General features: G+C 44.8%; 2 protein-coding genes across 2 annotated transcripts in view; one reads left to right on the top strand and one right to left on the bottom strand.

Annotated features, from left to right (window-relative positions):
* Positions 1-531, bottom strand: part of BOD1L1 (biorientation of chromosomes in cell division 1 like 1) — a 54,540-nt gene extending 54,009 nt beyond the window's left edge. Inside the window, 1 exon segment of the mRNA XM_041751777.1 lies at positions 172-531. Coding sequence (XP_041607711.1) covers positions 172-426 — 255 coding nt within the window. The 5' untranslated portion in view covers positions 427-531.
* Positions 425-19,321, top strand: LOC121488866 (translation initiation factor IF-2-like). The gene is made up of 3 exons (XM_041751138.1): positions 425-494; positions 610-1,015; positions 17,594-19,321. Exons 1-3 carry the CDS (start codon positions 425-427, stop codon positions 17,835-17,837), a joined length of 720 nt encoding a protein of 239 aa, XP_041607072.1. The 3' UTR covers positions 17,838-19,321.
* Positions 19,322-21,735: the final 2,414 nt, after the last annotated feature.

Below are 21,735 nucleotides of genomic sequence, written 5' to 3'. Positions count from 1 at the left end.
TTCCAGGCGCGCCTCCCTCCCTTGCCGCCCGCTGTGCCCCTCGTAAGCGGCCGGACGGCGGCGGGCGAAGGAGCGCGGCGAGCCTCGCACCGCACCCGGACGCCCGAGTGCCCCGGAGCTGCCCGGGCCCCCGCCCCGCGCCCCCGGCCCCGCGGCCCCGCGCGCCCGCACCTTAGTGTCCACGTCGGCCAGGCAGTCCCGGCGGAACTGGTCGAAGAGCCCCTGGCTCTTGAGGTGGTTCACGATCATGGCCACGAGCTGCGGGTCCCCGGCGCCGGCCCCCGCGCCGCCCGCCGCGCCCGCGCCCGCGCCCGCGCCCGCGCCAGCCCCGGGGCCCGGCGGCGGCGGCGGCGGCTGCGGCTGCGGCTGCGGCGGCGGCGGCGGCGGCGCCGGAGGAGGCGGCTGCGGCTGCGGGTTGGTGGCCATGGAGGCCTGGGCCGGGGAAGGCGCGGGCCCGGGCGGGCGGGCGCTCCGGGGAGGCGGCGACTGCACCGGTCCCGCCGCCTGAGGGAAGCCAACGGGATGTTGTGACGGAACCAGCGGATCCGGAGCAGCCCCGGAAGTGAAAGGGAACCAGGGGAAGAGAGGAAAAGGCGGCGACGCCACCAGGGAAGGTGCGGCGACGGGGGCCGCGAGGGGCCAGTTCCGGCCGCCCGCGGGCGCCCTCGCGAGGCCCGGCTGCGGCGGAGGCGGAGGCGGCGGAGGCGGCGGCGGAGGCGGCGGAGGCGGCGGCGCAACGGGGCGCACCGCGCGGGGCCGGGGCCAAAAGGCGCGGTCCAGGAGTCCGGGGGGGTGGGGCGTGGAGCCCCGCGGCTCCTCGGGCCGGGTGCCGGCTGGGCGCCCCGGGGACTGGCCCGGCGCCACGCGCGGTGGCACGTAGGCCTGAGGCTCTTGCTCCTGCTTCACGGAGCAGCCGAGGGCCACACTCGTTTACAGCGCCAACCGCGGGCGCTGCTGCCTGTCTGAGCTGGCCTGTCCGCCTCCCGCGTCACAGGCCCCGCTTGCTTCCGAGCAGGTAACTCCGAGCAGGTGGCCCCGAGCAGGTGGCCCCGAGCAGGTGGCTACGGGCAGGTGGCTACGGGCAGGTGGCCCCGAGCAGGTGGCTACGGGCAGGTAGCCCTGGGCAGGTGGCCCCGAGCAGGTGGCCCCGAGCAGGTGGCTACGGGCAGGTGGCCCCGAGCAGGTGGCCCCGAGCAGGTGGCTACGGGCAGGTAGCCCTGGGCAGGTGGCTCCGAGCAGGTGGCTACGGGCAGGTAGCCCCTAGCAGGTAGCCCCTAGCAGGTAGCCCCGGGCAGGTGGCTCCGAGCAGGTGGCCCCGGGCAGGTGGCCCCGAGCAGGTGGCCCCTAGCAGGTAGCCCCGAGCAGGTAGCCCCGAGCAGGTGGCTCCGAGCAGGTGGCCCCGGGCAGGTGGCCCCGAGCAGGTGGCCCCGGGCAGGTGGCCCTGAGCAGGCAGCCCCGAGCAGGTGGCCCCGAGCAGGTAGCCTCGGGCAAGTGGTTGCAGGGGCCTCCGTCTGTGTCCCCGCTCCCCCCCCCCCCCCCCCCCCCCCCCGCGTTCCCGTGGGCGTCTGCGCTCGCTCTCCCGAGTGTGCCTGCGGCATTTAGTTCTGAGGGTCCCCCCCCCCATCACTGATGGTGACAGGTGTCGCGGATACGGCTCGCACTCGGGCCCAGGCAGGGCGCTCAGGCTGCAGAACAAGAATGACCTAGTCTTGGTACTGTCCGCAATTTGCAAATCAGGAAGCTAAGGCCCCGAGACCCTTATTATTATTATTTTTTAAGATTTTTATTTATTCATAAGAGACACAGAGAGAGAAGCAGGCTCCATGGACCCCGGGATCACGCGCTGAGCCAAAGGCAGCCGGTCAACCACTGAGCCACCCAGGTGGTGCCCTGAGACCTTCAGTAAAAATGCCAAAGTTTATAGTACGGACAGCAAGACAATCCCCTGATTCTGGACTGAGGTTTTGTTTTTTTGTTTTTGTTTTTGTTTTGTTTTGTTTTTAAAATTACTGTTCTTACAATGTGAAAGTAAAATAAGTAGTGTAATATTTTCGTAATTCTTTAGTCAAATGTAAAGTTTATTGGAAAATGCATCTCGGCGAATTGGATGTTGTTGCTTTTACAAATTTATATGTCTGTGGATGAGTATGTCCTATTGGTGGAAAAAGAAAGGCTGAGCATCTCCTCCTCCTCCTCCTCCTCCTCCTCCTCCTCTAGTTGTATGCCCTGAGAAGCTGCATTCATATAAACAGACTTTTTCAGTTTCTGGGACACATAACAAATAGACTTTATTAAAGTATCAAATGACTATAAGATTTTTTTTTCTTTCTTCAATGAGATGTACCTTTTTAAACCTGATATACTCAAAATTGGGACGTCTGGGTGGCTCAGCGTTTTAGCACCTGCTTTCAGCCCAGGGTGTGCATGATCCTGGAGACACTGGATGGAGTCCTACGTCGAGCTCCCTGCAGGGAGCCTGCTTCTCCCTCTGCCTGTGTCTCTGCCTCTCTCTGTGTGGCTCTCATGAATAAATAAATAAAATCTTTAAATAAATAAAATAGGGCAGTCCCAGTGGCTCAGCGGTTTAGTGCTGCCTTCAGCCCAGGGCATGATCCTGGGGTCCAGGATCGAGTCCCACATCCGGCTCCCTGCATGGAGCCTGCTTCTCCCTCTGCCTGTGTCTCTGCCTCTCTCTCTCTCTCTCTTTCTCCCCCTCCACCATGTTTCTCATGAATAAATGAATAAAAAATCTTTACAAAGTTTGGAGAAAATCTAGACATTGTACATTGTCATAAATGGTTTTAGATAAATTGCTTTTTAAAATTTTGTTTCCTTAACCGATTATTCAGTTTTGTTTTTGTCAGAACTTTGCAGATAATGATACAGCTCATTCAGGTTGAAACTTTGTCAAGCATGGAAAATGTTTGTTATATACCCTAATTAACAGCCTGTTTTGATGTCAAACTAGCCAAATTGGATTTACTTTCCATGAGAAGCAGTTTGGCTTCATTGTTTCATCTTCTCTTTTTTTTTTTTTTTTTTAAGATTTTATTTATTTATTCATAGACACAGAGAGAGATGCAGAGACACAGGCAGAGGGAGAGGGAGAAGCAGGCTCCATTTGAGAGAGATCATGGAACACAGGAGCATGAGTAGGGGGGAAGGGCATAGGGAGAGGGAGAAGCAGACACCCTGCAGATCAGGGAGCCTGAAACTGGATCCCAGGACCCTGAGATCATGACCTGAGCTGAAGGCAGACCACTAAGCCACCCAGGACCCTAAAACAAAAAACTTACCAGCCACTGGACCAGTTTATTTTTAGCAGCAAATGTCTTATTGTTTCAATGTATTTTTTAAAAGTTTGATCACTCTTCCTAATTAAATTTATGGAGTTTTGCTGAATTTTTATGGATGATTCTTAGTTATTCCCCAAAAGCTAAATAAATGATACATGCACCCATATATACTAAATAAATGCCATGTCTTTCTACACGCTTAGCAAATGAATGACGTATTATTCAGCAACATATTGTATTGCATTGTTGATAATTAAAGGAAACATCAAATTTGCATCTTATTTTCAGTACTAATTTTGAAAATGGATAAAACAACTGTTTTATCAGTTAAAACAGCCAGTTGGGCTGTTTTAAACAAAATCTTTAAAAATTTTTGTTTTGTAAACAACATATAGAAAATCCTAAATATTTTCTAAAATGTAGTAAGATGAGGGCAGCCCCAGTGGCTCAGCCGTTTAGCGCCGCCTTCAGCCCAGGGCCTGATCCTGGAGACCTGGAATCGAGTCCCATGTCGGGCTCCCTGCATGGAGCCTGCTTCTCCCTCTGCCTGTGTCTCTCATGAATAATTAAATAAAATCTTTTAAAAAAATGTAGTAAGATGAGAAGTGATCGTAATTTAAATAGATGATTCACAAGTGATATTATAAAATGTCTGTTAACTGTCTTACTGCATAACACATTGAATTTAAAAGAAATAACAATATTTGTATCCATGGGTTCAAGTTACACCAGGTACATATATAGTAGATACAGTATAACTTGAACAGTTTTGCAGCCTTATAAAATAAGCTGGTTACATTGAACAGAATGAGGGGCACTGATCTGTACTGTTCAAAGATACTGTTCTTTACTCTTCAGGACAAGTCCTAGAGAGGAGTATTTTGAATAACTGAAGGGGAAATGGCATATATTTAAATTTAAAAAAATTGTTTTAAGCAGTCATCATTTCTTACCCATGACTTCTTTGATCTCCCCTGTGACTTTCTTTAGAAACAGTAATATATTTTGGCAATAGTGTGAGGTCTTGAAAAAAAAAAAATTGCCATTGTTCCCCAAACCCATCGTCTGTGTCTGAATTCAGAACATTCTGACAAGAACCAAATACTTATCTCTCTGAAGGTGATTGACCTCTCATTTTGTTTCTAAAGTCTGATGCTAAGGTGATGGTTAACAAACTTCATTAATACTTTGGGAATGAAGGGAATGATACAATATGTTGCTAAATTTATATTATTTTTATAATAATATAAACTGTTGTCAGTTATAACTTACTGATAGTCATTTGTACCCTTGGATACCATACTCCTGCCAAGTATCTGGCCCCTGTGATGTCCTCTCTTCTATAGACCAGCCTGCCTCACCCCTACCCCATCCTCTAAACCCAGTCTCTGAGGCTGATCCAGTGAAGGTCAACCATTGGTTTTGTAATAGGACTATCTCCTAACCCCCATCTACTGATTGGGCAGGATCATTTCCTTTCCCTCACCTCCCCAGGTCTTCCCCACCCAAAACCAGGCCTGAGGCCTTGCCTTTGGTAATCAAAAGACTGACCAATATAATTTCCTAAATGGCCCTCCATCAACTGCAAAGCCCAGTTGAAACCTTGAAAGTTCATGTTTTCAATGACAATAGAACACATTTTTAGGTGGGGTTCAAGCACCTATTAAGGTTTTGTAAGGTTGTGTGGGAGAGAAGTATTTGCCTTTCCACAGCATACTCCATGCTCTCAGGTTTCCCTCTATTTCTGTTGCAGTATAAAATCACCAGTACAGGTAGAGATAGTGGTTAGTCAGAGCCATATAAAATGTGAATGTGAGAAGGGGGGATTGATTGCTTTTTCTCTTGAAGGAACTTGAAAGAATTGCCACTTGCTCTGGGGTCAGGACAAAGGTAGGGTGGCACAGGGGGATGGTAGGTTAGAGGGGGAGAGGAGTGGTTCCACAGCAACATTTGGCAGACACTGGAAACCTCATTCCTTGCCAGTCTGGAAGCTTAAGAGTAGAGGTGCCTTGGAAATGGTGGCTGTATGAGCGCATGTTACCTGGAAGAGCTGCAGAATTCAAGAAGGCAGCTGAGACCTAGCTGATAGGAAAATGGATGATGGAGACTGGGACAGCAAGATTGTAGGAGTGGCAGCAAAGAACCAGGGTTGGACTACATAATAAGCCCCTGGTATATTGGGGCAAGAACTCCAGAGGTGGAGAGAAATCAGGAGGGGGGCGGGGAAGGGATGCTTTCTTATGAAGTGGGATATCAGTCACCATAGTTATTCATACTTTATGCAATGGGAGAGTCCTAGTGTGGGTGATCTGGAAGAGTAGCTGTGGTTCTCAAACTTTAGCACATGTCAGAAGTCTCCTGGAGGGCTGGTCAACACACAGTGCCGACTGCTTGCCCAGGGTCTGAGTTGGTAGGTCTGGGACAGGGCCTGATACTTTGTGTTTTCAACAAATGTTGGGTCACCATCTGAGAAATAACAGACTAGACAAGCCACACCCACAGGCCTAATCTGGTTTACCTGTCTTTATAAATATTCATGGAACATAGCCATGCCCGTTGCGTTTGCTTTGTGTCCATTGTCTGGCTGCTTTGGCTGCAAATTGTATGGTTGGCAAAGGTGAGACAAATTACCATATGGCCCTTTATGGTAAAGGTTTGCCAACAGTTGGGCTGAAAGGAGGCAGCAAAGGTGTGGTTGTGAGACTTTCCAGTTGTATTCAAGAACTGCCATTCACTAGATAACAAGTTGCTTCCCTGAACAGAGAAGATAATGCTTAATTCACAGGGTAGCCAAGTCACATAAATGACAGTGGTTTGTAATATGCAGCCCAGATAAAGTGAATCATTACAAATGGGTAGACTTTGTGGGGTGCCTCTGTGGCCCAGTCAGTTAAGTATCTGTCTCTGGATTTCAGCGCAGGTCATGATCTCAAGGTGGTGAGGCCGAGCCCCACATCTGAGATTCTCTCCTGCCTCTCCTCCTTGAGTTCTCTCTAAAATAAGTAAGTAAGTAAGTAAATAAATAAATATAAAACCTTTAAAAAAAAAAAAAAAGAATGGGTGGAATTTGGCAAGAGAGAAACGAAAAGCTCTGTAAGTTAAGGAAAGATCAGGAAGAGGTTCAGAGTGTGCCACAAATGAGATTATAATCAAGGTAGAAAACCAGGTCTTTAGTATGGCACTGGGTACATACTATGTGTATAGGGGATGTTTATTTATTATGGGATATTTATTTCATTTCTTTTAGAAATACTCTGTGATGTAGCCCATCAATTAACAGTAAACTGTCCTTTAAGATACATGCAGATTTGGTACTTTGTAAAGAAATTGCTCTTGGCCTTGGAGGAGGGAGGTAATGGGTATAGCAAGATAGAATTCTAAAATACGAATTTTCTCATCTATGTTTGGGGAACCCTGATAGCCATTTATCTTTCCTTTAAGTGATTGCCTTTTTGTCATATTTTTTCCATGCTTTCTAGTTTGAACACTTTTTTTTTCATAAGATATTCCTTTGGGGTGCCTGGGTAGCTCAGTCGATTAAGCATCTGCCTTTAGCTTGGGTCATGCTCCTAGATTCCTTGTATGGAGCACTACAGTGGGCTCCTTGCTCAGCGGGGAGTATGCTTCTCCCTCTCCCCTCTGCTCCTCCTCCTGAGTTAGGGACAAACAGGGCTAGGCAGGACTAGGTAGGGGACCACTGAAGCAGGCTCACAAAAATCCCCAAAATGCTGAGGTACGGAAACCAGAGATAAGGGAACAAGCCAGACCACCCTGCCCTAAGGTGGAGGTGGAGGTGTCTTGTTATAACAGCTGCCTATAACCAACAAAAAAATCATCAGACTCCAAAAAGGAAGTAAGCCATTAAAGATGTTATCACTAGTCCTTATTCAATGGCGATATCAACAGGTATGTTAAAAGGATTTAGTTCCCTGAATAGGCTCTCAATAAAAGACCAACCCTACAAGCCCCAGTGGCAACTTTGTTGGGACCCCCCCTCACTTTTTTTTTTTAATAATAAATTTATTTTTTATTGGTGTTCAATTTACCAACATACAGAATAACACCCAGTGCTCATCCCATCAAGTGCCCCCCTCAGTGCCCGTCACCCGTTCACCTCCACCCCCCGCCCTCCTCCCCTTCCATCACCCCCAGTTCGTTTCCCAGGGTTAGGAGTCTTCCATGTTCTGTCTCCCTTTCTGATATTTCCTACCCATTTCTTCTCCCTTCCCCTCTATTCCCTTTCACTATTATTTATATTCCCCAAATGAATGAGACCATATAATGTTTCTCCAATTGACTTATTTCACTCAGCATAATACCCTCCAGTTCCATCCACGTTGAAGCAAATGGTGGGTATCTGCCGTTTCTAATGGCTGAGTAATATTCCATTGTATACATAGACCACATCTTCTTTATCCATTCATCTTTCGATGGACACCGAGGCTCCTTCCACAGTTTGGCTATTGTGGACATTGCTGCTATAAACATCGGGGTGCAGGTGTCCCGGCTTTCTCCATATCTTTATTTAATAAACTTCTATCCTTTTACTCACTGTCCATAGTCTGTGAGATTCATTCTTCAACTGTGAAACAAGAATCTAGCTCTCCCATATTACCCCTGCTCATGTGTGCGTGCACGCTTGCTCTCTCTCTCTCACTGTCTCAAATACAATCTTAAAGATGTTCCTTTAATGCAGGTAACATCACTTTTTTCATATTTTTTTAAGACTTAAACATATAATTATAGCAATCAGATGAACAAAAGTAAGATTTATTTGTTTGTTTATTTATTTATTTATTTATTTATTTATTTATTTATTTGACAGAGAACAAGTAGGCAGAGTGGCAGGTAGAGGGAGAAGCAGGTTTCAAACAGGGAGCCCTGATTTGGGGCTTGATCCCAGATCCTTGAATCATGACCTGAGTTGAAGACAGGTGTTTAACTGACTGAGCCACCTAGGCACCCCTCAAAAGTAAGATTATAAAGTTGAGTAGCCGGTGTCTATTAATGTTATTGAGTTACTGGCTATTTTGACAATTGGAGTGACTTTATAACAGATGTGCTTATAAAGATGGAAAGGAGCCCTGCATTTTTAAGGGTCTTCATGAAGATTGTCTTTATTTTAAAAATAGCTTTAGTGTGTGTATATGTTTCTTGAATATTCTAGATGGTAGATGCTACCCTGAAAACTAAATCACACCTCAAGAAGGAAATTAGGAAAGATAGAAGTAAAAGGAGGACCCATAGAATTTATGTGATATTATCTGAATGCCTAAATCCAATCCAGGTCAAGGTAGAATCTAGGTAGAAATTCTGAGGAGGAGAAAATAGTGATTATAAGCAAGAAATTACATACATAAATAATGGGAATATTCTACCTCTGAGTAGGGAATATTTCCAGAGAGGAGATGGCTGACAGGCATCCATGAAAAGGCAGGATCAAAGTGTCTAGAATTGACACTGTCTCTAGGGAGAGGAAATGTTTGCTATGTAGGGCCAGAAGAATTTTCCCTTGTTCCCTACTAGGTTATTTGGCTGGTCACACTGATGTAGGAAACAAAGGCAGAAGGAACATTGTTAAATTTCCTTACTACTCACAGCCACTGAAAAATCCTTGAAACAGGCAGAATGACCTTCCTCTAGGGACTCAAGTGCCTCAATGTTACTTCTTTGCTAAGGGCAAAAGGCAATCTTAGCCTGATCCCCAGGATCCTGTAAGTCTACTTTAACATGTAAAAATTCCTTTAGAAATACCCACCATTTGCTTCTACGTGGATGGAACTGGAGGGTATTATGCTGAGTGAAATAAGTCAGTCGGAGAAGGACAAACATTATATGGTCTCATTTATTTGGGGAATATAAAAAATAGTGAAAGGGAATAAAGGGGAAAGAAGAAAAAATGAGTGGGAAATATCAGGGAGGGAGACAGAACATGAGAGACTCCTAACTCTGGGAAATGAACTAGGGGTGGTGGAAGGGGAGGTGGGAGGGGGGTGGGGGTGACTGGGTGACGGGCACTGAGAGGGGCAATTGATGGGATGAGCACTGGGTGTTATTCTATATGTTGGCAAATTGAACACCAATAAAAAATAAATTTATAAAAAAAATAAAATAAAAAAAAAAGAAATTTCCATTATCTCTACCCCCCAAGATATGTATTGGCAGTCATTCCCCAAGGCTATGGCCCACTGCTATACATCTGAAGGGTCTCATTAGACCCCTTTTATTAGACAGTAATAAATGACCTTTTCCTGATAACAGCTAGGCCCCCTCAAGGTCCTGGAAACCTTGCTTCCAAATTCCTTAGAGACTTCTGCTAACCCCTAGCTCTGTCCTAACTTAAAAGTATACACTAGACCAATCCTCAAGACCCAGATGCAGGGCAGCCCAGGTGGCTCAGCAGTTTAGCACTGCCTTTGGCCCAGGGTGTGATTCTGGAGACCTGGGATCAAGTCCCACGTCAGGCTCCCTGCATGGGGCCTGCTTCTCCCTCTGCCTGTGTCTCTGCCTCTCTTTGTGTCTCTCATGAATAAATAAATAAAATCTTAAAAAAAAAAAAAAAAAGACCCTGATGCAGAAAGAGCTGCAGCACTCTGGTCCTGTCCCCCTTCTTGAATAAAATCACCTTTTGCACCAAAGATGTCTCAGAATTCTTTCTTGGCCTTTGACTTTGAACCCTAACATCTTTTCCTACGTCAAAACAACTAAATGGACATGAGATTGATTAACAGGAGAAAAAGAAATGTAATTCTGTATGTACAGGAGAATCTGAAGAGCAGCCAGGTAACAGAGACTTATATAACATGCTAGCTAACAAAAGGCGCAAGGGTCTGAGGATACCAAGGGAAGGAAGGCTATTCACAGGAAGGTGAGAGACATTTGGAGGCCAAAGCTTGCCAGGCTCAGCAGATAAGCTTCGTAGGTAAGAAGGGATCTTCTAGCCCCCTTCTTCAGCTGCCACTAAGGTGCTCAGTCCTTCAGAGGAAGCTAAGACCATGTTGGGGTGAGGCCCTCCTTCAGGAGCAGCATAGTGCCTGGCAGCTCTACCAAGCAGTCACCTATTTGGCCTCCCATCCCTCAGCATGACTGCATCCACTCATCCACTCATCCCTTAATCTGCAAGACAATGAGGATGAGACCAGTGGCCCCAGTAAAGCAGCCCAGTGTAAATGTTGAAGTTTTCTGGCCAGGCTTGTTTGCAATGGCCCTGGCCAATGTCAACATCCGGGAACCTCAGCAGCCTCAGCAGTGTAGGAGCTGGTGGGCCTCCCAAGCAGCTGGTGCTGCTCCAGCGGGCGCTCCTGTCACCTCCACCACTGCCACCCCAGCTGGGGAGAAGAAACTGGAAGGAAAGGAAGAGGGGTCTGAGGAGTCTGATGATGACATGGGCTTTGCTCTTTCTGACTGAACCTCTTTTGTAACATGTCTAATAAAAGGCTGAACTTTTTAAAAAAAGTGTCTTCTGATAACAGTCCTCTTCTTGTTACAGGCTCCCTTTCCTGGGTAAACTTCGCTGAGGTGAAGTTAAAGAGCTTTTCCTGAATCTGCTGTATTTTTTATAGAGAATTTTATTTATTTATTTGACAGGGAGAAAGAGAGAATGCACAAGCAGGGGGAGGGGCCAAGGGAGAGGGAGAAGCAGGCTCCCCACTGAGTAGGGAGCCTGACTGGGCTTGATCCAGGGATCCAGGACGTGAGGACCATAACCTGAAATGAAGGCAGATGTTTTACCTACTGAGCCACCCAAGCACCCCATGCTGGGTTTTGATTACTTTTAGTTCAAAATAATCCTCATACCAAAGTGGCATATTTTGGAGACACTTGTTCTGAACCCCTTTAGCTATTAGGTGCCAGCCATAAAGGTCAATTAGATGATCATAGTTGTTCCTCTTAGGACTCTGTGAACATTAGATAGCATATTTGGCTTCACATTTGGATTTTTTTTTTAAGATTTTATTTATTCATGAGAGACACAGAGAGAGAGGCAGAGACATAGGTAGAGGGAGAAGCAGGCTCTGTGCAAGGAGCCCGATGTAGGACTTCATCCCAGACCCCCGGGATCACGCCCTGAACCAAAGGCAGAAGTTCAACCTTTGAGCCACCCAGGTGTCCCTTCACATTTGGATTTTACTATAGGAAGGAAAGCTGGTGTTCAGCACACAGAGGAAGCTTTCTACTCAGTGGTTTCTCCCTATGAATACTTTTAAGTTTTTATTTTAATTCCTGTCCCCTGAATGATTTTTATGCATAAAACTCTAAGAGCTTGGTTAATGTTAAACTATCTGGATTCAGATCCATTCTTTGTGTCCTGCTATTCACCTTCTGACCTTGCAAGACTCAAGGCTGGATCCACACTGTGGTGAACCAACTGAGCCATTGTCATGGGGCTCAGTCTGGGTGGCCAGCTGGTCTATCTCAGGTCACATCCAATTTTATTGGCCAATTTTATTGGCTTTAAATTCAAATGGCACCAATACACTGGTGACTCATGTTCTTTGTAGACAATGAGGAAAATATAGAGGTTTATGGACAACAGCTAACAATATAAGGTTAAGCCCTTGATCTGAGCTGAACCAATTAGAACCGTCCTTGGGACTTTTGAAGGTAATTGGTATTTATCTCTGGTGTAGTAGTAAACCACCAGATCCTCTGCCACATGAACAGAGCCAGTCTGGGAGGAAAAAAAAAATCTGCCAATCCACAGAGTGAAGCACAGACAAAAGATGGACAGCAAAGGCTCTTCCTCCATTTCACAGATTCCCATAGCCCAGTTACTTGTCCTATCACTATTTGATTGTGTGAAACAAATTCCAAAAAAGAAAAAAATAATAATAATAATCCTAACTCTGGGAGCTATACACAACTGATGAATTATTGAACAATAATCCATAATAATAATAATACACCTGAAACTAATGATGTACTATGTGTTGGCTAATTGAATTTAAATTTAAAAAATCCTAACTGATGAAAGTCCTGTTTTGTTTGTTTGTTTGTTTGTTTTAAGATTTTATTTATTTATTCACGAGAGACACACACACAGAGAAGCAGAGACACAGGCAGAGGGAGAAGCAGGCCCCCCATATGGAGCCCGATGTGAGACTCAATCCTGGGACCCGGGATCACACCTGAGCTCAACCACTGAGCCACCCAGGTGTCCTGAAAGTCCTGTTGTTTAACATGGAATGTGCCTTGCTATGGTTATGGGATGGAACTAAAATGAGAAGCGTTGGTGAAAAGTGGTGGCAGATGCACAGGAACCTAATGAACACCAACATTCATTAGTGTTCACCCCTTTGTAAACCCGCCTTGGCCTGACACTTGCTGCTAATTGATGCTGACGTGTCACAGGGTCAATATGAATGTTATATTCTTCAAGCCCGATGAACTGTTCTTTTCCTAAGTACCTCAGTTACTCAGGGAGGCCATGGATTGGGTGGCAACAACTCTTTAAGTGCAAGGAACTCTCTTGCTACAAAGATTTGACTCAAGAATGATTTCCATGGAGTTGAACCACATGCCTCAAGAGATATTATTGTTAGGTGGAAAAAGACAAGACAAATGCTAGCTTCTTGAAGAAAATTGGATAAAATATTCATCAGTAATGTATTTTGGCAATGAATAATGAACCAAAGATTGTGCTCCTCTGGATTTAAGCCAGGAATTTGTTTGAATGTTTTGCACACTCTTTCTGTGAGAAAGGTGAGTGAGATCACATTAACAGGTGAGATTCAGGTAACCATTTAAAAAATAATAAAAGTCGGGGCACCTGGGTGGCTCAGTGGTTGGGCTTCTGCCTTTGGCTCAAGGGTCCTAGGATCGAGTTGCACATTGGCCTCCCCACAGGGAGCCTGCTTCTCCCTCTGCCTATGTCTCTGCCTCTCTCTCTGTGTCTCTCATGAGTAAATAAATAAAATCCTAAAAATAAATAAATAAATAAATAAATAAATAAATAAATAAATATTAAATCTTGAGTAGCTGGAGCCAGCCGGGGTGCCTTGGTGGCTTAGTCAATTGAGTGTCATCCAACTCCTAATTGAGGCTCAGGGCTTGATCTCAGGGTCATGAGAATGTGCCCCTCATTGGGCTCTGTGCTGGGCATGGAGTCTGCTTGAGATTTCTCTCCCTCTTCCTCTGCGCCACCCCCTGCCCTTTCTTTATTTAAAAATAAATAAATAAATAAAAGCCTGAGTAGTTGTCAGGATTCTTTTTGATTAAATGTGTAAACTTGAATTTCTATTATTTTAGGTTATTGGAAATATATACTTTGATGTGATAAATATGTTGAACAAGTTACAGTGATGGCTAAACAGTGAGTTTTGCAATAAAGAAAGCATTTGTGTTGTTCCTCAAATCCAGACATTTCAACAAGAAAGGAAGAGAGAAAAAAGTGCATTTTATTTATATATTCACATTTTCTCTTAATAGACAGCTGAATGGATGTTCTCTGCTATCTTGTTGGTCCCATGTAGATTTGCCTAAGCTGGGAAGCCCAGTGTCCATGAGCCCCATTCTCAGGGGGCCAAAGTGTTCATGGTAAAGACAAAACATGCTTTGCAGGCACATACAATACACAGTTTTTAAGCCTTAATTTAAATTATGATACATATTTGAAATAAAATAAGTATCATAGGATCATGTAAAAATGAGGGGAAAATGGAAGAAGATGAATGTGTTTATATGTGGAAGAGGCTGGGGTGAGCCAAGTTGATCAGTGAAGCACTCCATAGGAAGGCAGCCTTGAACTTGGTTGTGAAAGAGATGATGGACACTGGATATGCAGGGGGTGTGGAAGGCATAAGTAAGTAAGCTAGCTTAATTTTCAAGGTCAGACATGGAGAAAACATAGTCATACAAATATTGGCATACTCATCCTGAAGTGAGTATTTTTCTTAATTTTGATTTGCATAAAATAGTGGATAGCCCTTTGACTAATGAATGCAGAGGAACTAACTTAAGTCTAAAGCAAAAGGAAATTTATTCCCATTTCCTAACGGTATAATATATAAAACAGATTATGTATAATATATAAAACAGATTATGTGAGTGAAGAAGTTTATTTAAAAAAAAAAAGAAGTTTATTTTTACAGGCATGACTATAAAGGGGTAGAGTTTGAGGGCTTTGGAGGAACAACTGGGTTTTCATTTCAGTTTTGCTGTTTCCTAGATGTGATTGTGGGCAAATTGCTCCACCTCTCTGAGCCCTGTTTTCTTATTTGTTAAATACAGAGAATAATAGATCAACCATAGGGATTGGGAGAAGATAATGATTGAGATCATTCATTCATTCCACAAGTGTGTTTGGGCTCCTACTACATGTCAGGAAATGTTCTAGATGTTGGAGAGAAAGCAGGTAAGCCAGATAGACAAACCTTTGTGATAACAGTGCTTCTATCTGGTAGAATTAGCTGGTCAACAAATAAATGTATGAATAACATACCAGACAGAGATAAGTGCCCTGCAGAAGATTAAGTAGATCCATATGATAGAGGGTGAGGGGATAGCAGCTTGCAGGTTAGGGAGGGTCTTTCTCAGATCTGAATGCCCTAAGGGAATCCAGCCATGAGAAAATGAAGAGATGCAGTCCTGGCAGAGAGAACAGCTAGTGTGAAAGTCCTGAGGCAGGAATCAGCTTTATTGCATTTGAGGACCAGAAATAAGGTCATTGCAGCTGGAGGATTGGGCAAGGGGTAAGGGGTAGCAGATGAATCAGATCATGTCGGGCTCTGACATCAAGATTAGGAAATGTATTTTGTCTTAAAGGCAAGGAGAAAGCTCTAGAGAATTTTAAGCTGGTGAATGACGTGATTTCATAATGGATGCTCACCAGTGGTCCTGGCACAGGATAAACATTCAGTATATGTTAACTGCTGTTAGCACTTCTTTTAATCCTCACATCAACCCAATGTGATGGTTACCATGAAAGGAAATCACTCCAAATCTGATCCGGGGCAGAACTTTATGGGCAGATGTGATTTTCAGCTCCTTTGGGAAGGATCTAGCTTACCTGATAAAGCACTGGTATTTTTTTCTGATGGACTTTAATGCAATTTAGTTTTCTGGTAAGTTAGATTGGCTGCATTCTGATAACTCTTGTTCTTTAGATGCACTCAATAACTTTTAACCGAATATTCAAAGATACAATGCTTTTTTAAGCCTGATGCTATCCTAATAATCTATAAACCACACATTCATCTTTTAAACCTCCATTTGAGTAGTGTTCATTAAATCACGTTTGTTTTTCTCCACAAAGAAAATCTTTGAACTAGTTTTTTTGAAGTCTTATCCTTTGCCAATAACTTGAAATAAATGTGGATAAATGTTCACACTCATTCATGATCCCTAGTTACCATATTCCATTTTCCTTCTTTTTTTTTTTTAAAGTTTTATTTATTTCAGAGAGAGAGAGAGGGAGGGAGAGATAGAGAGAGAATGAGTGGGGGAGGGGCAGAGGGTGAGGGAGATGGAAAGAATCTTTTTTTTTTTTTATAATTTTTATTTATTTATGATAGTCACAGAAAGAGAGAGAGAGAGAGAGAGAGGCAGAGAGAGAAGCCGGCTCCATGCACCGGGAGCCCGACGTGGGATTCGATCCCAGGTCTCCAGGATCGCGCCCTGGGCCAAAGGCAGGCGCTAAACCGCTGCACCACCCAGGGATCCCTTGACGGAAAGAATCTTAAGCAGACTCCTTGCTTAGGGTGGAGCCCCATTCAGGGCTTGGTTTCAGGACCCCAAGACCATGACCTCAGGTGAAATCAAGAGTCAACTGCTCAACCGACTGAACCACCCAGGCACTGCTACCATTCTCCTTTTTCTTTTATGGAATTCCCATTATTATCTGTTTAAATTTATATTACTTTTCTTTTTTTTAACTTTATTTATTCATCACACACACACACACACACACACACACACAGGCAGAGGGAAAATCAGGCTCCATGTAGGAAGTCTGACATGGGACTCGATCCTGGGACTCCAGGATCACACCCTGGGCCGAAAGCAGCACTAAACTGCTGAGCCACCCAGGCTGCCCTATATTAATTTTCAAAGACTAATATGCTGTAATTCACTGTGACCTCCTCTCCCCTCTTCCCCACCTATGTATATATATAAAACACATTATGCGTTTATGGACACAGAAAGAGAGAAACAGGAGAAAGAGGAGAAAGAGTCCATATATATATATAGAATACATGTATATACACGTGTGTGGTTCATCTCCATTCTCACTCGGCTTTTGCATTTTTAAGGGTTCTAATTTGTTCTTTCATTAATTGAACCCAATCTTGACGTGGACGTTTTTCCCAGTTTGCTTCATGAAACCTATTCTTCTGGTCTAGGATGTCACTAACTTGAGTTTTCAGTCCATAGAACCCAGAGCTTTCATTCATTAGCTTTCTGTGTGTGATGCCAACCTCACAACCAGATTGTGTGGATCTGCCAAAATGAAGGAAATTACACATTAGCCCTTGTGAGAAGAAATCTGAATGAGATCACTGAGGGAGGCCAAAACAATTTGGAATATTTGGGACTGGGGGATGGGGGAAGTCCCTACTTCTAACTACCAAATATTACTTTCTTAGAATGGAATTGATTCCATAGGTGTAGTGGAGCCAGTTCGAACCAGTCTGTGTTACATTTTCAGGAAATTTGTGAAGTAGTTGATGCCAAGTTGGTAGCCTGAAATTGGCCACAGTGGGAGTACTTATACCACAGAAATTGGAAAATGCCACAAATGAGGGGTCCCTCCCAACAGAGCTAGTTTTTAAATACTTATCAGTACATTACTCCAGTGCCCCTCAGGTTCACATTCTTTTCCTGCCCAGTTACAGACCAAGGAGGGGACGTGGAAAGACAGTGGGACAGTTGCCAGGACAGGTTTTTGGCTGGCATTCTTTTTCCTGCTTGCATTTTTCCCCATCACACACTCTGCCAAGAGTTCTGCGGTCAAATGGACCCCTTATTCCTATAGCAAATGAGGGTCTCTCTCATTCCCCTACCTCCCTTCCCGCCTCAGCATTGAATCCTAGCTCATCACGACTTGCTCTGTGACTTGAGCTGGTCAATTACTCATATCTCTAGGACTGTCGCCTCATCACTATAGAGAATACTAGAATACTGTAATACTGTAATTCCCATGGTTTGTGTGTGTATGTATGTGGTTGACAGGGGTGGGTAGTGAAGGGTGTCCATGAAAGGCTTTGCTTAGAACTTGGTGCATTGTCAGTTTTCAATAAATGATAGCTCTGATGAAATTCTAAATGAAGCTCTAATTTAAATTTACCATGTATTCACAGACAGTCGGAGGGATCCTGCCCTGGAAGTGCTGGCAAAGCACTAGTTGCCAGAGGCCCTGCATCCCTGGTGATGTCTGAAGGCCCAGAACCAGGCTGGCTTGCACGATTTCTCCCACAGGGTGGCAGTCTCTGTCCGTCTCTGCCCCATGCAGCTGGGAGCCCCGCCGCAGGTGTGATTCCCTTGTATTCCAAGCCACACCAACCACATACTTTTTCCCTTGCTTTCTGTGCCTGCCTCCAGTGATACCTCAAGTACTTCAAGCTTGACAGCATTTCCAGCTCCATTTCCAAGAAATGGGGATTAAGAAACCTATCTTGAAATGTGTTGATTTGGCCAGGATGCCTTTGCATTGATACGCAGGAGTATTTTGTGTCAGGGTGCAAAATCCTCCTTTTACTCATGGCAAGGATGTTTTTAACAGATAGGACGCTGAAGGGTTGGAGGGTGTTTCTGTTTTATTTTGTCTGTCTTGGTTCCTCTTTTATTTCATTTTACAGAGTCAGGAAGTCAACATGATAGAGTAAGAGCAATGTGGGGGTCAGCAATCAGATAGACCTAGATGTGACATTTGATTCTGCTGTGACCTGGGGCTACTCATTTGAATTTCTAGCCCCCAGCTTCCTAATCCTTAAAATGGGAGCCCCCCGCCCCCACCCCTGCGCCCATCTATTCATCTATCTAGAGTTAGTCCAATGCTTCACAACCTGGCCACACATTAGATTTACCTAGGGAGCTTTTCAAAAATTATCGATTCCTTGGCTCCACTCCAACAGACTGATTCAATTGGACTGGGTTTCAACCCCAACATCAGTTTGTTTTTGAAGCTCCCGGGATAATTCTGTGAGTAGTGAGGGTTAAGCATTGCTGAGATCGTCTGATGAAGACTCTCTACGCCTCAGCTGGTCCATATACTCACAACCTGGAAGTCCCTGGACCTCAATAGCACACATAAACACAACATAGTCTCCTTTGCTATCAGTCACTTTGTGTCTGTAATCCTCCACCTGCTTAGATTAGCCTCAGTGCAGTGTTGTCACCATGCTGAAGCTGGGCCATCCCTGTGGTCAGCAGAAATGCTAGCCCTTGCAGTGGTCCCTCGGAACAGTGGAACAGTCCCTCCTCTTGGCTTACCTTTGGCTTTGGATACTCCTCTCTGACTGGCCTGGGTTGCCAGTGTTATGGCCCCTCAGATCTCAGATCTTCCACTCCACACAAGAACAACCATATTTTCTAAGGCACGGCCCAGTTCCCAGAGAGCAGTGTCATGAGTTATAGCATCATCCACTCATGACTCAGAACCAGCACTCTGCTCCAGCAAGCTATGCTAGGGGTGCTCAGTCCATACTGCTCTTTCCTGATGAATTTCCTCTTGGAGATCCTTTTTTTCTCTTCTCATTCTCTAGCTTCAGATGGGTCAATCCTTGTCCATCAGATGTGTTCTAATATATGTAACTAGTAGGTAAATACCAAACCCCGCTTCTCCCAGAAGGTTTCTGGGCCCATTGAGTAGATTCACATATATTTAAAAAAATGTAAAAACAATTAACAAAAATTACACAAAAAATATCTGAGAGAGGATCCGTTATCACCTTACTTATCAGCCTCTCTTTTCTAAACATAAGCTTATCTCAAGCTCCCTCTCCACTAAAACAGCCTCTTGCTGGGTAGCCCGGGTGGCTCAGCGGTTTAGTGCCGCCTTCAGCCCAGGGTGTGATCCTGGAGACCCAGGATCGAGTCCCACGTTGGGCTCCTTGCATGGAGCCTGCTTCTCTCTCTGCCTGTGTCTCTGCCTCTCTCTTTCTCTGTGTCTCTCATGAATAAATAAATAAAATCTTTAAAAAAATAAAATAAAACAGCCTCTTGCCTTCCCAGAATCACTGGGTAGAAATGCACTTACTTTGCATATATGTAACTCAGAGGGATTATTTCCAAGATGAAGGACAACTTGCGGAGCATTTTCTCACCATTTGCTTCGACGTGGATGGAACTGGAGGGTATTATGCTGAGTGAAATAATCAGTCGGAGAAGGACAAACATTATATGGTCTCATTCATTTGGGGAATATAAAAAATAGTGAAAGGGAATAAAGGGGAAAGAAGAAAAAATGAGTTGGAAATATCAGAAAGGGAGACAGAACATGAGAGACTCCTAACTCTGGGAAACGAACTAGGGGTGGTAGAAAGGGAGGTGGGTGGGGGTGTGTGTGTGACTGGGTGACGGGCACTGAGGGGGGCACTTGGTGGGATGAACACTGGGTGTTAGTCTATATGTTGGCAAATTGAACACCAATAAAAAATAAATTTATTTAAAAAAAAAATAAAAGGACAACTTGCCCCAAAGGTAATTTGAAGTATTCACCACACAAAACACCAAAGATTATAGTTTCCTTAGTTTCTACAAATTTTAGGACCCAGTGTGTTCTGGGTAAGCTGGTCTAGTCTGTGTAAATGGGTTTGATATGAATGGCAACCTTGCAGGGCAGTTGAGAATAATAAATGAGATGTAATGTCTTACTGTTATCTCTGTTACTAATTAGTTGTGCTTATCAGCATCTAATCAGAACTGCTTCTTTGGACAGCGAGTACCCCATCTTGTATCCTCTCACAGTTCCCAACCAATGCAACCCCATGATCACAAACTCTCACAGGATCACCAGTGAAGAAAACCACATTAGCTGGAGTGATGAGGCACTTCATTGAAAGGCAGGTTATGGGCCCTGTGTTATTTGCTTGCTCTCCTTCTTGCTCTGGAAAATGATGCCTTATATTGATCTAAAATTTGGTGGGCAGGGATGCCTGAGTGGCTCACTGCTTGAGCATCTGCCTTTGGCTGTGGGCATAATCCTGGGGTTGGGATCAAGTCCCACATCAGGCTCCTTGCAGGAAGCCTGCTTCTCCTTCTGCCTATGTCTCTGCTTCTCTCTCTCTGTGTCTCTCATGAACAAATAAATAAAATCTTAAAAAAAAATCTAGTGGACAGAGAAAGATTGTTCAAGTTTCATTATTTATGATCCCACCTCCAGCTTTCAAAAGAGAAAGACTCCATCGCCGGCAGGGTGGGTGGCACTGCCTGTGTTGTGTGGAGTAGCATGATGGATGGGGACATCAGCAGAGGCTGGGGTGCTCTCCTCATGAAAAGATACTGGATGCCCTGAGAGAGAAAGATCCTGAGAAGGGATGCTGGAGGGGTATGGCTGGAGAGGGATGGGTGAGAAGAAACAAGGAGGTGTAAAGGAAAGAGATGGAGGTATGGAAGCTGTTTCAAATTATTCTCTGATGCTTCTGGAGTAGGATTTGGGCTTGTTTGTGGGTATGTTTCTATGTGCTTCAGCCAGTTGAAATGTCTGTCAAGGGAGAATAGGGGAACCAAATGGTCTGTGTGCATTTGAGTTGTATCTATTCCCTTGAAGATCCCGTGCATTAGTTTTACATCCTTGATGCAAAGAGCTTTCAGAACAATAGCATCCTGGCCATGGTTGTCCAAATTCACTGTGCTGCCTTCCTTCCTGGCCCAGATTGCCTCTTCGCTCCTTTCAAAGTTGTTCCAGAAGGTGTGAAGGGAGAAAGAGCAGGAGGGGAGACCATGTGCCATCTCCTTGGCCCAGGATGGAAGCTTTTGGAGGGCACAGGGTCATACAGAATTCTCCAGATATAGGTCAGAGGCCCTGGGCTCAAGATCTTTCCTACAATAACTTTGCATGCAGGCTTTGCTCATCTGCTCTTTCCCCTATGCTCAGTTTTTTCCTCTGTCCAACAGGAGGCTAGAGCTAGAACAGTGTCCCAAATGCTCCTCGTTGTACTTTCTGTGATCTACAAGGGTCTGCCGAGGACTTGAGATGACGTGGCAGCCATGTGGATACTGAAGGGCTGGGTTTCCTGGCCACCCTACTCTAATTTCATCAGAGCGGTTCTGTGCTTTACACTGGGTAGGTGGAGTTCCTTCAAATCCTCTAGTAGCACTAACTGTCTTTTTTTTTAAATTATTTATTTATTTTTCATGAGCTCTATGCCCAATGTGGGGCTCAAATTCAGAACCCTGAGATCAAAAGTTGCTGCTCTACCAGCCAGGTGCTCCTAGAAATGGACACTTAAATTAAAAAAATTCTTTTTTACTTATTTTAAGTAATCTCTATACCCAACAT

Source organism: Vulpes lagopus, chromosome 4 (genome assembly GCF_018345385.1).
Source record: "Vulpes lagopus strain Blue_001 chromosome 4, ASM1834538v1, whole genome shotgun sequence".
Taxonomy (NCBI): domain Eukaryota; kingdom Metazoa; phylum Chordata; class Mammalia; order Carnivora; family Canidae; genus Vulpes; species Vulpes lagopus.
This window is presented reverse-complemented; position numbering and strand designations above follow the sequence as displayed.